The sequence below is a fragment of the Python bivittatus genome, unplaced genomic scaffold (genome assembly GCF_059951505.1).
Source record: "Python bivittatus isolate LINGU-HERP-01145 unplaced genomic scaffold, Pbiv_v1 ctg000680_np1212, whole genome shotgun sequence".
Taxonomy (NCBI): Eukaryota; Metazoa; Chordata; class Lepidosauria; order Squamata; family Pythonidae; genus Python; species Python bivittatus.
In genome coordinates this window covers 9,287,601-9,304,863 of record NW_028277095.1, presented here as the reverse complement: position 1 = coordinate 9,304,863, position 17,263 = coordinate 9,287,601, and the positions used below count along the sequence as shown (strand labels likewise).

General features: G+C 51.0%; 1 protein-coding gene across 8 annotated transcripts in view; it reads left to right on the top strand.

Annotated features, from left to right (window-relative positions):
- The window catches only part of TET3 (tet methylcytosine dioxygenase 3), a 79,569-nt gene that overhangs the window by 39,336 nt on the left and 22,970 nt on the right, over positions 1-17,263 (top strand). For all 8 annotated transcript variants that reach the window (XM_088152054.1, XM_088152055.1, XM_088152048.1 and 5 more), the window contains 4 exons: positions 714-3,375; positions 11,082-11,172; positions 15,172-15,265; positions 15,808-16,016. In XM_088152054.1, the coding sequence (XP_088008180.1) occupies positions 759-3,375; positions 11,082-11,172; positions 15,172-15,265; positions 15,808-16,016 (3,011 nt within the window). In that variant the 5' untranslated portion in view covers positions 714-758. The remainder of the gene's footprint in view (positions 1-713; positions 3,376-11,081; positions 11,173-15,171; positions 15,266-15,807; positions 16,017-17,263) is intronic.

Here is a 17,263-nt window from a genome sequence, read left to right as displayed (position 1 = left end):
TCTTGGAAAGAAAATTGGGGGAGGGTTGAGGCAGAGCTCCTACTACGTTGTCTGAAAGTGGACAATGGAAGTTTGGCATTTGCTTACTACAGTTTCAGCTCTTTTCCTATTTTTGACAGGAGTGCTGTTCCGTCCTGCAGTGCCTCCTCCTCTAAGCACAGCGGCCCTTCCTGAGAGCGCCCTGATTTGCAGCCCAGGACCTATCAGCAGCAGCTCCTGGCCTTTTCCTTTTGGCAAACTGCAGTGTTGTCAGTGAAAGTTTGATGGTGGTCGCTATGAACCACTGTTTGGCAAGTGGTGCCTGTGGGCACTATATCACATGTGGCTCCCTCAGGTGACATCGGTAGAATTCCAGAATTAAACAAGAAATACTTTAATTTTTCCTTGCATGGCTGAAATCTTGTGAAATCACCCTGTATTTTGATTATGATGTTTCTCCTGAGATCTTGCCAAAATCTCATAGATTTCAAGTAAGAAAACTTGTATCTTGGAAGACGTGGTGATTTCATGAAATTTTGACTGTCTTGAAAAAAATTGGCACCTCCAACACATTTGTGGGCCACAGGCTCAGGAACCAGGTTACTGGAATGAACTGATTCTTAATTCACAGAAATGTATATGTTCATTTTCAAGATGCTGCTATTGGTTTTTTTTAGAATAGACTAAAAGGAAAAGCCCATTTTTGAACTAATTTTCTCCATTTTCCTTTCCAGACTGGTTTGGACAGCAGTTCGGTTGATGGACCCCAAACAGGCCACATGGAAGAAGCGCCATTCAGCCATGTTGAAGAAGGAAGGCTAAGAGAGGTCCTCCCACCTGGCCTGGCAAATGGCGGAGGGAAGGCAGTTGCTGGTGGAGGGGCCATGCTAATGGATACCAGCATGTGGCTTGGCAGCCCGCGCGCCGAGCGGAAGGTCACCTGGGAGGGTCAGGGAGACTCTTCCAGCAATGCCAATCTGGAGGATGCTCAAAACTTAGTGGCTTTCTCTGCAGCAGCAGAAGCCGCCATGTCTTCCCATGGCTTGGCACCTCTCACATCCCCTTCCGTGTTAAGCATGCGGCTGTATGAAAAATTTAATGCTGAGATGAATCGTGGGGAGATGGAGGAGGGTGTGGCAGTGCCTCCTCCCAACAGCTGCCCTGGCATTGAGGATCTGAACGCCCTCAAGGCTGCGCTTATTTTGGCCAAGCAAGGCATGAAACCGCCCAACTGCAACTGTGATGGCCCCGAGTGCCCAGACTACTTGGAATGGCTGGAGAAGAAGATCCAATCAGCCACTGGAGAAGAGGAGAGCTGCACTGCCCAGCCCCTCAGCCAAGTTCACCAGCCCCCCTTAGACAGTGGTGCTAATGCCAAGCAGGGCCTGGCTGCAGGCGAGCAGGTGACTCTATGCCCCCTGGAAGCCCTCCCCCTTTCCCAAAGTGCACTGAACATTGCAAAGGAGAAGAACATTAGTCTCCAGACAGCCATTGCAATTGAAGCCCTCACACAGCTCTCCACGGTCCTTCCAGAGCCGGCCACCCAGGCTCTGCCCCCTCCTGGGAGCCCCCTGCAAGCCACGGCCTTTGGCTCCAAGGAGCAGCCTCCCCTCCTCTCAGCGCGCAACCCCAGCATGGTGCTACCTGTGTCTAGTGCTGGGTTGTGCCAGAGCCACACCTCCAAATCCGACGTGAACCACCACTTGCTCCCAGCTCCGGCAGTGTCAGCATCCTCCTCCTGGCCGCAGGGAGTGAAACGTGCTCAGGACGAAGCCCCCTATTGCCTTGACCACAGCAATGGCCATCTAGAATCTGCCGGCCTGTTTCCCACCTGCAGTTCTACCCCCCAGAAGGCAGGTTTCCCCGAGCAACGGAGGGACGAAGCTAAGCCAAAAGCTAGACTGTGGGACCTGCACGCCAGCACTTCACCTTCCTCCTTGGTCAGCGACACCATGGCTGAGCTGGAGCAGCTGCTGGGCAGTTCCAATGGCTGCATCAGGTCCGTGTTCAAGCAGCCGGGGGTGATTCCGGGCAAAGCAAGAGCAGTCAAACCAAGGCAGGAGCACGTCATCCACAAGGATGAAAATGGCCATGCCAGCTGCCACAAATCCCCCTCTTCCAGCCCGCAGCTGTCCCAGCTCCTGCAGGAGACCAGTTTCCACAGGAAGACCCAGAAGGCCCTACAGCACCACCTTCACCACAAGCGCAGCCTTTTCCTCGACCAGAACGTACCTCACGGAGGGACGCAGGAGCCGCTGCCCAGCTGGTGGGCCCCCGGGTCGCAGGCCCAGCTGCCTCCGAAGCGGCTGGAGAAGCCAGTCAAGGAGCGGAGGAAGAAGCCTGAGAAGAGCGGCCCCATGAAATCGTTCCGCAAGCAAATCCAGATCAAGAAGTCCAAGCAGAAGGATTCTCAGCCCCTATTCTTGCCCGTCAGGCAGATCAGCTTGGAAGGGTGCCGTGCGGCTGCTGCGCTGGCGTGCCCGAGCAAAGAGGTTCCACCTGAACAGCTCCTCTCCTGCACTCCTACCAAGCTTTTGCCTCCCACTTCGCTGGCTGCCAGCCTCGCGGAGCAGTCTCCATTGCAGAAGCTACTTGAAAACCGAAGCCCGGCTTCCAACACTCAGGAAACCTGCCATCCTGGCCAGGAGGAGACCCGTTGCTACTTCCCAGAGAATTCTGCCTGCGAAGCCGCACCCCTCAGCAGCAGCCCTGTGCTGGGCTTTGCTCCGTGCTCCTCTGCTGTGGCTTGCAGCAATGGGCACGAGGAAGCCTTCCACGGGACAGCCAGCTCAGCGGCCCACCCATTCTTCACCCAGAATCCCACCGCCGTGGATGACAAGCTGGAGGAGTTCATCAAAGAATTTGAGACTGAGTTTGGTGAAAACTTCACCTTTCAGAATCCAGAACTTCCAACCGCGCTGCTCCTCAGTAAGGGGTCTCTGCCAGCCCAGCCCCCTTCCCCCCTGCTCCCGCTCTCTTCTCTGAGCCAGTCTCCAGAGCCGCCAGAGGGTTTGGATGCCCCTCTCCAGCCTCCAGCCCAGGACTGTGCAGAGCCTTTGGCAGGCACTCCCGATGCGGGTCTCAAAACCTCCCTCTTACCAGGGGCCAGTCAGCCTTTGGAAAACCCCTTGGCAGCTCGGTCCCCCAAACACATAAAAATAGAATCATCTGGTGCTATTACAGTGGTCTCCACCACGTGCTTTTACTCTGACGAAAACCAAAACCCAGACACGGCTGCCCTGGAAGGAACTCCAACCAAGGATAAAGAGCCGTTCATGCCAACTCTCAGTGGATTTTTGGAGTCTCCCTTGAAATACTTGGACACCCCAACCAAAAGTTTGCTGGACACGCCTGCCAAGCGAGCTCAAGCTGAGTTCCCAATTTGTGACTGTGTGGGTAAGTCAGAGGCACCCTTTTGCCCGGGTTTTGCAAAAATGAAAGGAAGGTTGGCCTGCTTTAGCAGAGGGGGCTTAGGAGCGGGGCTGTGCAGGTAAGAGGCAAGGGCACATGGCGCTTCCTTTCTGCATCCAGCGTGGAGTAAATTTTTATAGTTTGAGCAAGTGGGTGAGAACATGTTCTCAATACGGCATCCCATTCTAGGTGAGAGCGAAGAGTCTTTTTGTTTGTTTCTGGAGATGGGCTGCGTTGCTGGGAGTGCTGTGAGGCAGAGGGCAGAGGTGGGGCTGGTCCACGTGCTTCCCAGGTACCTCTATGCCGCATAACAAGCCAAAACAGAGCAGCTCCGTTTCTTCCCGAAGGCACGCGTTTGAAATCCAGGCAGGAACGCTTAGGAGAATAGTTTGGGAACAGGTGGTGCTTATGGTTTTCAGGGAGTGGCCGCAGTTGCCTTGCGTTGTCCATGGAAAGGGATGAAGTGCCCCTTGCTCCCATTGAGAACCCTCCTCCCCCCTTTTCTTACCACACATGGAGACACAGTATGGGCATAGGAGGAAGAGCGCAGCGTCTTCCGATAGTGGGGTTAAGAGTGGTCTAGCTGGAGGCGACCTGAGGTGCAGGCTAGGACGGTGCTGGGCTTGGAACTGCTTTGAGTGCCCGGGCCCTGCACGCCTTGCTATCTGCTGTTGGAACAGGGTCCTGTACCTGCCCCGCAGTGAGCAAAAAATTCTGCTGAGGGGTCCTCTCCTCCAAGGTTTCTCTCGTTTGTGCCAGGATCAACTAGTTGAGAAGCTGACGCGCCCATCCACCACAGAGACCACCTCTGTAGTTTGAATGGAAAGTGCTGCAGATATGAGCAGGTGGCTCCTCAGGCAGGCATTCAGCCTGATCAGGCTGAAGAGCCTCCAAGGTTGCCATGGCTGAGAATTCTTCTGGGTTCCCCAAAGCAAGAAGGGCTCCCCTGCCGTTAAGCAGCAGACTCAGAAAAGTGCACATCTGCAGCTTTAACCAGCCGAGTCCGTACATCACACTGAACAAAAGAGTGGCTTGTTTGGTCTTTGTTCAGCATGGTTGGGAACACACAACTTAAACTGCTGGTCTGGCTTAGCAGGAGGGATGGACGCAGCCTGCGTGCGCATGAGAGCGAGGAAAGGAGTGGGGAGGGGAAGCCCTTCCTTGGTCAGTCCTTCTGCCAGGCCAGGCTTGGGAGTGCAAGAGGTGTCTTGGGGCAGACGTCCCTCGGTTCATTGACGTGTCTTGCAGCTCTTGCTGCCTGTGGGGGTGTGTGTGCGTGCAACAGGGAACAAGGGCCACCCTCTCCTTTGCAAGTGTGTGCGTGCTTCCTCGAGATAAGAGGAAGAGCAAGGAGTACTCCACACTTCTGCTGCCAACTGCCATAATAAAATCGGATGGTGCTGTGAGGCCATCATCGATTTCTCCTTCTGTCCAGATGAGATGTATTTTCTCCTTTCATGGCACAGGGCCAGGAAGATGCGCCTGGAATAAAAATTAGGGTTGGCTGAGGAAGAAGCAGAAGCTGCTTAATGGTGCTTAAAATCACCTAACTTACAACAAATCATGATTACGGCTTGTGGATAAGGCACCTGACCCTCTGGAGCGTCAGCAGACACTGCAAAGTCTGAGTGAGACACAGCAGTTAATTCTACTCTTGCCAGAGTCTTCCAAGGAAGGAGTTTAATGGCTTCATGCACTGCACCCTTGAAGCTCCTGAAAGTTGCCAGGTCAAATGTGTGATGTTGAGGCTTTTTAAACAAATGCAAGGAATAGTTTGTGACAGCTAAAATGCTGTGGTCATCCAGAGGCTGGATTAGGACTAGGGAGACCCAGGTTCAAGTCCCTGTTCAGCCACTGAGTTTGGTAGGCGGCTTGGGCACTCCTTCCTCAGAGGGCTGTTGTGAGGATCCAGTCAGGGGAGACCTTCAAGTTTATTGCAGTCCCAGAAGAAGGGCAGTTTATAAATGCAGTCAGTCTATCAACTACAATGCGTTCCTTGGGTGGCTGCAGTGCTCGAGGTGTTTTGGGGGACGTATCCTGCTTTTAAACTCCTAACTGAGAGGCAAGACACATTTTAAAAAACCGGTTTGCTGTTAAATTGCTGTGGTGGCAGGGAAAGCATTGCCTACCCTCCCCTGAACAGCCCCCTCCCACCCATCCCGCTGAATCCACTTCCCCCTTGTGTTGTGCACACCAACCAAGGGACCACTGAAGAGCACGTCCTCCAGAAGCGTTTCCAGGGAGTTGTCGGCCCCCTCCCAGGGCGGCCCCTGAGCTGATTCAGAATGGCAGGGTTGGCCCCCTCTTCCAACTCTCAGGGAGAAGCAGAGTTTGGGGGCGGGAGTCCTTGCCTCTAATCCCCTGGCAGCCCTACAAGGAAGCGGAAACGTTTGATTCTGCCTATGTCTGGTGGGGCTCTTTCCTTGGCCCACTTCTCCAGCTGTCGCGGGATGGCTGGGGCTGGCTTGCACAGGGACCCCCGCAAAGCAGAGCCCGGGGGCGGGGATGGGCAGCCATGGGCAAGGAGCAGGCAGAGGTGTGCCAGCGTGCCGCTGCCTGTCTCTTGAGATCTGGCAGCAGAAGCAGGAAGCCCTCAGCGACACTGGCACTGTCCCTGAATAGCACTTCCTGTTTTTGGAGAGGCTCCAGTTTAATCGTTGGGCGTTTTGCTTTGCCTTTTTAAAAAAAGCCTTTTAATGTGGATTTTCTCCAGTTGCAAGGGAAAGCATTAAAATAGCCCAACTTGGGGAACAGTGGAACGTGCGCAGCCCCCTCAGCACTCCACTGTGGCAGCACCCGTTGCCCAAGTGTGTTGCTCTGCTGTTTGCCTTCGGGGCCCTTGGCTTTCCATCGGTGCCCCCGGGGCCATTTCTCTGCCTCGGCGCCGTCAGTTTCTGTCCTCCACAGGCCTGGCTCCTTTCAGTCGCCTCTCCCTGCAGCAGCTCAACAAGCGACCCTCTGCTCTGCTCCTCCGCCTGATTCCGTCTCCCGGGTCTGGCCGCCTGACTTCTCGCCTCCAGGGGTTGGGCGGGGGGAGCGTATTCGCCTGTTTACACTGACACCCGCAGCACAGGCTGCTGCTCTGCTTGCCCTGCTGGTTCCTCTGGCGAGGACGCTTCCCAGGTGCTGTCTGCAGGGAGCCTTTGCTGTGGAGAGCTGGGTCATCGGTGCGTCTTGCTCGATCTCTTGGAGGAGGTCACCACACGCCAGCACTGGGCAGGAAGAAACAAGCCCCTGCAGTTCTCTTGGCAAGACTTTGGGAGTGGTTGCCCATCGCCTTCCTCCTAGGGCTGGGAGAGAGGGACTGGCTCAGTGCCACTCAGCTGGCTTTCGTGCCTAAGGTAGGACTGGAACTTACAGTCTACGTGTTCCTTGCCCAGCACTGCAACCGTAACATTCCCTGAGCCCCAAACAGCCAACCACATTTTAACCAGTTGGCATGTTGCAGGCACCCAGTAACTCTGGTTTGTTTGGTTTAGGTGAGTGTGTTGTGTTAATCAAGCCACTGTGGCTGGTCAGTTGTGGTTTATAATACCAATCAATTGTAGCTTATCAAGCAAACCATGGTTAAGCAAACCATATCTTAATGCAGTGTGTGAGTCCAGCGACTGAGGTACTGGATGTTATGGCCCAAGCAGCGTGAAGCCCCATCAGGGCCAGGTGTGGCTCCTGGGACAAAAGTGGCGTCTCACTGCCTTCTTCCAGGGTGGGGTTTGACCTCCCAGTCTCGCCCATAGCTCTGGGTTCCCAAGCCCAGCTGTTCTGCTTCCAAGCCCAAATGAGGCCAGCCAGGCAACGGTACTTGATGGGACCACGATCTCTATACAGGTTGAGATCTAGAGAGGTGAGAATTTCCTGCTGGTCACCCTAGAGTTTGCCTTGGCAGATGTTCTTTCAGGCCACAGAACCACGTCTGGCCAGAGAGGCTGTAGTGTTAGATTTATTTGCAGGGCAGGTTTTAACAGAGGGAATTCTGGGTTTCAGGGTATTGTGCTGCCCCTTAATTGGCAACTAGTGGCTTCTTTCAGGCCATCGGATCTTAGACCAACCTTTCCTTTGCATTCCTCCTGCTGGCAGTGACTTGGCAAGATGTGGGTGCCTTTGAGAGTTTCTGTACTGTCTCCTTCATCATTTGGACAGCCTGGCATCTGAGGTGGGCATTGGCAGAGCCAAGACTCTTCGGGCTCTAATGAACAGACCAGCTGGGTTTATACCAAGCAGATAGGTAAAAGGAGCAGATTCTGTTAGCAGCAACCTGCAGAGCCAAATTGGGACCTGTGGCTCGGATTACTTCATTGGTTCCAAAGCTTAATCTAGAAAGGAAGAGATGCTTCACAGTCCAGAGTTTACACCAGTTCTGGAAGGATAGCAGCGTTGCTCAAGTGGTCTTTGAAGTCGTTGGCTGCAAACTGTGAAGCTTTAACGTAACGGTTTCACTGCCCAGGCAGATCACTCTTGGCATGGCACTTGCTGAAACCAGTACTGGGAGTGGGGGAGGGGGTTCTTTTCCCAATCGAGGGCAGATTGGGTTTCAGTTTCATTTCATTTTTCAGTTCCTTTATTTGGGGAATAGGAAGTAAAAGAAACAACCATCCCATAATTGGGCTTCTAATCACCCTCCCATTTCTGTCCTCAAGTTGAATTGGAAGAGGCAGCCATAAACTTTGAAACGGAGCAAGCCCCACTGGAGCTAATGGGCAACTACGGCAGTGAATGGTGAGCAGTTTAAGGACTCATCTCAGTTCCTGACTAATTGGTGGTCTGAGTAATTAAAACTGGCACTAAATCAGGAGTGACAGAACTTAGGACCTTGCTGTTTTTCAGAGGGTCTGGATTCTGGTGTTCTCTATAGAAACAGAAAAGACCAAGCTGGAAAATATATTCATGTTTTGAACTTATCAAAGAAAGCCTTTCAGTAGGGAAATGTCCTCTCTTGCAGCAGGAAATAATCATAAGAAATCAAGAAGATCTGCTGGAAGGTCTGCAAATCTGGTTGCAGTTTGTGTGAGGGTTGGAACTGTCTGGCTGAGACTCTCCAGATTCTTTTTCTTGAGATGTATCTCCACCTTCACCCCAAAAGATCTTCCATCAAATTCAGAAGCACAGCACCATGAAGGTGCTCATTTCATGGTTCTTGGGTTGTGGACTCTTGGAGAGACCAGTCTGGCTTAGATGATTCTATGCAGCTCTCTCTTTAAAAAGTTATTTAAACTGTTTTTATCCTGCTCTTCTATTTAAAAATACTCTCTGGCTAGCTTCTCACAACACACTAGACTAAGCTAAAACGGAATTGGGTAGCTTGTAATTCAGGACAAAGCCACCTATTATTTTAGCCATCACGTTATGCCAGAATAGTCTGTTTGAACATTGCACAATAGATCAACACAGCAATTGTGTTTTGTTTTTCTGGGTTTAGTGTGTTGTATGAACCCAGACAGCATCTCATCTGTTCTTCATTGTGTTGGGGTAGGACTTGGTTGCCTTTGGGTAATGTTCCAGTTTAAGAACAGGGACTGCAGAAAAGTCAGTATTTCCTTTCAACTTCTAGCACGGTTCCCCCCCCCCAATCTAGTTCTCAACTTGTTTAGGACTGTCATACCTCTGTTTTGGGAAGTCTTATGGGGCCCCCTGAATTGCTCTGTGGCCTCTCCATCAAGGGGAGGTGGCAGGAGACTTAGAATGGGCAGAAGTGAACAGGTGGGGGAGACAGCTAGCTTAAGCTTCTCTGGACTCTATAAATCTGACCTGATGCACCAGCTGTTTTCTGAGCTGGGCTTAGTGACTGTTCAGCAGCATGATCCTTTGATCATCAGTTGATCATACAAAACTATCTGCATACAGTATGTTTTATGAGCTGGAAGAAGCCCCTCATCCCAGAAGCGCTGTATGAAAAGGGGAAGGAAGTAGAGAACCTTAGCCAGGGATGAAGAGAGAAGACCTTTAGATTTGGTCAGATGGATAGACCTTCATTCATCTTTAAGTTCAACCGATGAGTTTTCTTGGACCAGGTCAGGAGGACATTTCCTTGGCCCCAAAACTTTATTTATCTAAAGGGACGGAGGTGCTTGTCTCCTTTCGCTTAGTTTTGGCTCCTTGGCTTGAATCACACCAGCTTCCTTTTTCTCCTGAATTAATTCTCTCAAGGCAGTTCCATTGTGAGGCAGGATGAGGCCTGGTGAACCTCTTGTGGAAACGCTGTGGAACACGGGGACACCGTCTTTACAAGCTCTGTGGAATGAATGGGGGCTGCTCCAGAGGGGTGGCATCATTGGTGCATCTGCTTGTCCAATGTGTGATTTCTGAGTTGTTCGTCATACAGGCATTAGCGCTGTTTGGATCCTTACATTGGTGCTGCCCCAGGCAGTTACTTTTCCTTTAACCATCTTTTTTAACTGGGGAGACTTTTTTGACAGTTCAGTACTATCCAATGGCAATAAATAATATTGAATGATTGATTGTTCAGTATTTAATTTGGTTGAGAGTTGAAAGAAGACAATGAATTAAGTGGCCATCAGAAATTAGATTTGCTTTACTGTTCAGGTTTCAGCTACTCTTGAGAAAAGGTTGCAATGCAGGTAGTCCTCAACTGCAGACAATTGGGACCAGAATTTCCGTTGCTAAGCGATGCGGTCATAAAATGAGAGGTCACATGACTGCATCTCTTAGCGACTGCAATCCTGGTAGTCCTGGTTGCCATCGTTAACTGAGAATCGTGGGTCATTAAGCAAGTACCCACCCCAATCCAAGCCATTCTGGGCTTGGTTCCTCCCAGCCCTGAGCCTCAGTAAGGTAAGGGACTGCCTCCAACTCCCCCCACCCGCCTATCTCCCCCCATCACTGCCCTTCTGGCTGCCCTGCACCTTGCCTTTCAGGGTGGCAAGCAGCCCCAGAAACGTGCGGCTCTGGGGCTGCTTGCCATGCCCCAGGAAGCCGCAGCCACCCTGGCCGCAGTTGCTCTCATCACCCTGCACTCCGAGGCCCCTGCTCTCCGCCGCTCCAGCTGACCTTCGCCGTCTTCTTGCTCCTGCTGCTGACGAGGCCTGCCCAGCCTGGCTGCTGGGCTGGGCTGGGCTTCAGTTGCAAAAAAAAAAAAAAGCCAAAAGCAGCCCCAGAACCACAGTGCACTAAAATGCCCCCTTGCAAAAGCTCCTGGGCAGGGCTGGGCTTTTTTCCCCCTGCAGCATGAAGCAAAAGACCATTTTTTTGCCACAGGGGGCAAAAAGGCATACATGGTGGGGAGATAGATGGGTGGGGAAGTTGAAGCGCCCCTGTGGTCGTAAGTGCAGGTGGGCTGCCAAGTGCTCAAATTTTGATCATGTGACCATGGGGGTGCTGCAGTGGCCGTAGCTTCGGGCACCAGTTGTGAGTCATTTTTTTCAGTACGTTTGTAACTTCAAACAGTCGCTGAACGAATGGTCATAAGTCGAGGACTACCTGTGTTTACTTCTTTACTAGCTTTGAAACATCCCTTGTCTACCAAACCCCAAAAAATGGGCAAAGTGGAGAGTCTCCTTTCATTGCTTTGGAAAAGTGCCTGCCTTCAGCTTGTAAAGGGCATCTATTGAAGTTTGCTTCAGCTGTTTGTTCAGTGTTGGAGGAGTCCCTTGTGTGACCTGTCTTCAATCAACGATCTCCATTCCTTGGCCGTAGAAGGCAAATCAACTAATTGCCCGCTTTTGCTTTTTCAACAGAACAAATAGTTGAAAAAGATGAGGGGCCATATTACACTCACCTGGGGTCTGGACCAACTGTGGCATCCATCAGGGAACTTATGGAGGAACGGTAAGTCACCTGCAGATCATGAAGAATTTGAAAAGAAAACATCCCTGTTGGTATATTAATCTTCCACGTGAGGTCTTGGGTGAAGCCAGCCCATTTTCCAGCTAAGTCAGTGGCAAACCCCCTTTGTTTAAAGCAGGGATAGGCTTTAATTTATTTTCGCTGAGGGCTTCCCACGGGCGTTCTTCTCCCTCTTTCTTCTGACTGCCGCCCCACGTAGCAGGCTGCTTTCAGACGGGACGGATCTTGCGCTTGAGACTGCTTGCTTGCGAACGGATTTACAAGGAAGGTAAGGGCCTGATAAAAGGTGACCGAGGGGTGGAGATCACCCACCTCATGGAGGAAAGAAACTGAGTTTGTCTCCACCTGCTCCTATTTCAAGTGAACAGAGTTATCCAAATCCCTGAGAAACCCAAGGAGAGTGAAAGTGAGGGAGAAGAATGTTTCTGGGCCCCCCTTTCTGAGGACTTTTTCCTTCCTTAAACAGTTCTGCTCTAACTGCACAGTGGAAAAGAAATGGTTTCTGCTGGATCCAGGGCTGGCATACAGGTAGTCCTTGTGTTACAGTAGTAACTGGGACTGGGATTTCTGGCGCTAAGCGATGCAGTCATGAAGCATGACATCATGTGACTGCATCGCTTAGCAACAGCACTCCTGGCACTCCCTGTTGCTGTCATTAAGCGAGGATTGTGGGTTGTTAAGTGAGGACCTCCTCACAACTTCCTGCCAGCTTCCAACAGTCAAAGTCAATGGGGAAGCTGGCAGGAAGTCGCAAGTCCCAGGTGTCTGGCAAGCAGGCTGGTGGGCAGGTAAGTGGCTGCTGCCAGGCGCACGAGGGTGCGAGGGTGTGCAGGTGGCTGCTGCCAGGTGTGCAGGTGGCTGTCGAGGTGCAGTGCAAGCACAGCGGGACGGGGTGGCTGCTGCTGGGGATGTGAGGGGGTGTGAGGGGCCACTGAGGCGCAGCAGGAGTGCAGCAGGACCGGGGTGGCTGCTGCCAGGCGCATGAGGGTGCGCAGGTGGCTGCCAAGGCGCGAGTGCAGCAGGGCCAGGGCTGGTGGGGGGGAAGGTTGCACAGGTGGCTGCTGCAGGCGGGGGGGTGATGCAAGCACACGAGCGTGCACTACCGAGTACAAGATCCCCGTGATCTCGTATTCTGTAGCTGGGCTCCTCGCAGAAAAAAGCTGCGAGAGTGTGAGCGACTTACTAGAGTGACTTGCAAACTTCCTGATTGACTTTGCTTGTGGGGAGCTGGCAGGGAAGGTCACGAATGGTGATCATGTGACTGCAGGGCTGCTGGGACAGCCAGAACATCGAGGACCGCTTGTTCAGCACCATTGTAACTTCGAACAGTGGCTGAATGAGTGGTCTTTAACCAAGGACTGTATGGAATATAAATCTAATAAAAATTTGAATATAAACAAAATCAAATAATAGAACCTTAGAGTTGGAAGGGCCAGTTAGGCCATCTGTTCAGTCCAGCCCTCTGCTCAAGGTAGGAATCCAGTTTCAAGCCTCCTGGACAGATGCCTGTCCAGCCTCTATTTGAGGACATCTGGGTCAACGGTTCTAGTTGTTTTCTCCACTCCACTGTAGGATTTTGCATTTGTCCCTGATGAAATTTATCTTGCTGGATCCTGCCCATTGTTCCAGCTTGTCAAGATCCCCCTGAATCTTACCACTCTCCTCCGTTTCTCTGTCATCTGCAAATCTGATGGTTTGAAATATTTTCTAATCCCTCTTTCAAGTCAGTTATAAAGATGGCCCTGCAGTGCATCATTCAGCACTTCCCCAACTTTATGTGGAGCCACTGATGTTCATTCGTTGTGCACTGTGTCCGTCCACCAGCTCTGTGTCCATCTAATGGTAGCATAGTCCAGCCCACCTTTTGGTATCCTCTGTACTAGGACTTTGTGCTCTGCTGAAATCAAGGTACAGCATGTCGCTGCATTTCCCACGTCGACTAAACTGGTTGGGTACGATATATTCTTAATAAACGCATGGTGGCTCCTGCCAAGTAATGCATTCTTTTCTAAGTGCTCATAAACTGTTTAATAATAATGTGTTCCAAAATTCTGTATGATGTTGACATCAAGTTGACCAGATCCTGGCATTGTGCTCAGCTCCTTGCATCATCTGATGCCCAGGCCACTTGGTGAAAATCCGTGTGCCTTCCCCTGCGTAAAGTGCCTGCCTGGGCACTCTGTCCTGTGCAAAGAAGCCCAGTGTTCTTCGTTTGGACGAGCCAGGTACAAGTTGCTGTCAGACAGCCTTCTAAGGCAGGGTCCTGTACGGGGGCTGCAAATAGCGCCCTCCCTTTCTGCCTGGTTAACCTGATCTCAGTCCAACCTATGTACTACGGTATGGATCCACCAAAGAGTCTTGCCCAGGAGACATCGAGGCTTGTACTGCAAAGAGAATGCAGGGGCGAGCAGATATGGAAACGGATGGGCTTATACCCCTGCAGCTGACTCACAGGCTCCTGAGTGCTCTGAGTCATTCCGAAACGCAGTCTCTCTGAATCACCCTTGAGTCTCAAGATCAAGGGCGCTGCTTCAGATGCAGGCGAGAGCCTTCAGGTTACTGGTGCTGCTCCCACTGGAAGAGGATCCTTCTGAGATGGTCACCTGCCGGGACAGGCACCTATTCCTTCTTTGCTCCTCTCCCAGAGATTGAAGGTAGTCCTGTTACCCAATCCTCCGAATCCTTTTTTCTGCTTGCCATAATGAATAGAAGTAAGTGGGTCAAAGCAAGGGGGTTCATCAGGTTGTGTGAATACCAAAACCCAGCCAGGACTAGGAGAAGAGTAACGCAAAGCAGAGGCTTCCACAAGATCCAGCACTTCTGTCAAAATGATGAAAGCAGTGTTGTGCCATTGCAGTGTACGCTCTGCCCTTTTTGCAAGTACGTGTGGCATCGCAATGCCTGTGTAAAAGAGGCGGAGCTTACATTGCCTTGATGTGGTTTTGCCATTCCCCCCTCCCCCCTCCCACTGGTTCATTGCTGATCAGGCCAGTTCCACGGCTGGACAAGAGCGGCTCTCCTGCCAGGAGTTCAGGAAACAGTCAGATATTCGTTTGTGTAAGAGCTTATAGTTGGCACCCCTTCCAGCAAAGCTCTGCTCCCCCTTTCAGCAGCCAGGGCCCTCCCTGGGCACGCTGCTGGGATTCCGCAGTGCCATGCTCTGTAAGGTGCTGTCAGAGACTTGGCTCTCCGTCTTCAAAAAGGAAAAGGACGTGGGAATAACGTGACCTGCCCGCTTTGCATCGTGGCCGCTCAGACTCTCTAAGCGTGTTACGGGGAGCTTCTGGCCACCAAAAAGCTGCTCCTGGTCCCTGCCCACCGATGGCAGCACAAAGAAATCAGCAGTGACCTGCAAAATGCACTGAGCTGGCTTTATGGGTGGTAACTGTGGCCAGGGTACTTTGGGCTTGTATGGGAAATCCCACTAAATGCCTTCGTTGCACAAATGGCAGTTTAATCTATGGGAATAGTGCATCCACGTCCGAATCACTTAATACATAACAAAGAAGGCTGGTGTTTGTTTCATCTCCGCCTGCTGCCTCGCTCAGGCTTGAGTCTTAATCAGAGCCTCCTTTTATATTTTACTGTAAAAAACTCTGCTAATCTAAAACTTGCTTCTAATAATAGTCGAATAGTAATACTTTCAAAACTCTTACATCTGGCTATTGATCATCATCATCAACTTTAATGAGTGAAAGTTTTGTGAAACCATCTTTATATTTTTTAAAATTCAAGTTGATATATTAGGGTAAAAGGCTTCTTCCAGTGGAGCGGTTTCTACTTTCTCCCAAATTTATTTCATATTCTGCAGACTTTTCCATGCAATGTTTGTGTTTTGTGATTTCTGTTTCTGTTTCTTTTCTTTCTTTTCTTTTTAAAATAAATTTTGAAAGAGAGGAGGAATCAACAGGGCCAGATGGACTCTTGCTCGTGTAGCCCCATCAGAGCCTGTTGTGCTAATGCTGTGCCTTTTCCCACCAGGTATGGTGAGACGGGGAAAGCCATCCGAATTGAAAAGGTGATCTATACCGGGAAGGAAGGAAAGAGTTCTCGCGGCTGCCCCATCGCAAAATGGGTCAGTGGGGGAAATTTAACATACCGTAGAGAGTTGAGAGGAATGTTGTTGTTTGTGTATTAGGCTCTGTCTTTTTAGCCACGTTTATGTAAGTAGAGTGTGTAAGCTGGTCAGTTTTGATTGGAGTGACCTCTAAGCCCTGCAGATAAATAGAAGGGAAAGTGTTGGTGGAGGAGGAGTGGGGGGTCTTTTCAGCTGTGATGGCTCATAGAGCTGCCGTGCTTAGAGATAGGCTATCTCTGATTTACCTTTTGCAAGAGCGCAGCTGTGGGAGAGGTTCTTACCTTCAAGTCCTCTGGCATGAGTCTTGTCCGCCCAGCCAGCTTGGCCTCCAGTTAGGGAGCAGGGTCCCATCCAGACAGGCTCGGGCTTCCTGCAGGAGTCCACGGCTTATGGAAACCAGCTTTTGTCATGGCATGGCTTTGTCCAGTTGAGGCTGAGTCTTGCCAAGGTTGCCTTGCCCAGGGAGCCAATCCTGGCTGCAAAAGGAACAGAAGGGGATCCCTTTCTCTAACCAACCAACATCGTTGCTTGCCTTCCAGGTCATCAGGAGGCACAATGTGGAGGAGAAGCTGCTGTGTCTGGTGAGACACCGTGCTGGCCATCACTGCCAGAATGCTGTCATCATCATCTTGATTTTGGCTTGGGAGGGGATCCCTCGGTCCCTGGGGGACACCCTCTACCAGGAGCTCACTGACACACTCACAAAATTTGGAAACCCTACCACCCGGCGATGTGGGCTGAACGATGAGTAAGTTCCTCTGACCCTTCCCTGAAAGCTGGAGAGGAACGCGAAGGGAAGGCTCTCCCCTGGCTCCCGTTGTTGGTCAGATGTGTTAGCAGCCCTGCTTTGTGTTGGTGTGGTTCTCGCTTTCCTGAAGTATGCTTTGAACTGGGAAGCAAAATGGTTTGCTTTCGGCTTCCACGTTATGTCTGTTGCAAATGGCCCTGCAGCACAGAGACATTCACTAGAAGAGAACCTTCTGCTTCTGTCACGATAAATCTATTAGAGTTTAGATGCATTGTTATCTTTGCTTCATGGGAAATGGGGGCTTGCATTGGGGAGGCGGTAACCAGCCTAGAGTGAGGCAGCTGCCTTGGAGCTTTAAGCCGTTTTAGAGTGGAGACCTCCTTTTAATCCCATCTGATAAGATCAGACATTCTAATTTTTTACCATTGAATTCCTTCTGTTTCCTTATTCCTTTATTTTTCCTACTCTGTCTCTGCCTGACTCTTTTCTTAAAAGAAGATGACTGAGGACTCTGTGTAAGTGTAAACCCACTCAAGGGTGAAGTACAGCCTCATATGCTGGTTTAGAACATGGATTTCAGACAGAACAATAAGTAATAATAAAACCCAGACGATACATAGAAAGATACTACTAAGTAAACATAAAGCTTTAAAAATAATAAAGAGTTTAATTGTAATCTATTTTTATTTCAAATCAACTCCAACCTTGACTAAGGACTTTTCTGCACTGCAACCTTAAGCTGCTTGACTCCTCTGTGGACACTGGCTGGAAATTAACCCGTTTTAAAAAAGAAAAGCTTCAGCCTTTCACCCATCCAGCGGCCCAATGGCTGGCCTCTGAAGATAGGCGTTCCTGCCACAGTACACAGAAGCCAGCTTCTGTGGAGTGGAGGGGTCGGCCTACAATGAAATGAGGGACGGCAGGGGAGCCAGTCTGTTCCACCTGAGCCAGCACAAGCCAGGAGACACCGTTGTCGATCTGTAGCAAGAGAGGATGGTCCCCTCTTGGGGGGCTGAGGGGGACAAAGAGAGGATGGCGTTGTACATCCCTGCCGTTAGTGGCCTGAACCTGCACAGGGCAACCAGGTCGTGCGGATCAGCCCTAAGCTGAGCTCGGACACGTAGATTATACAGAGCACCCAAGAAGGCTAGTCAGGATATGCTAGAAAGTTTCCACTGTTATAATTTTATTTTTTTAAAGAAGGCAGTAAAGCATTCTTGTTAAACTGCATTATATCAGTGACTGCA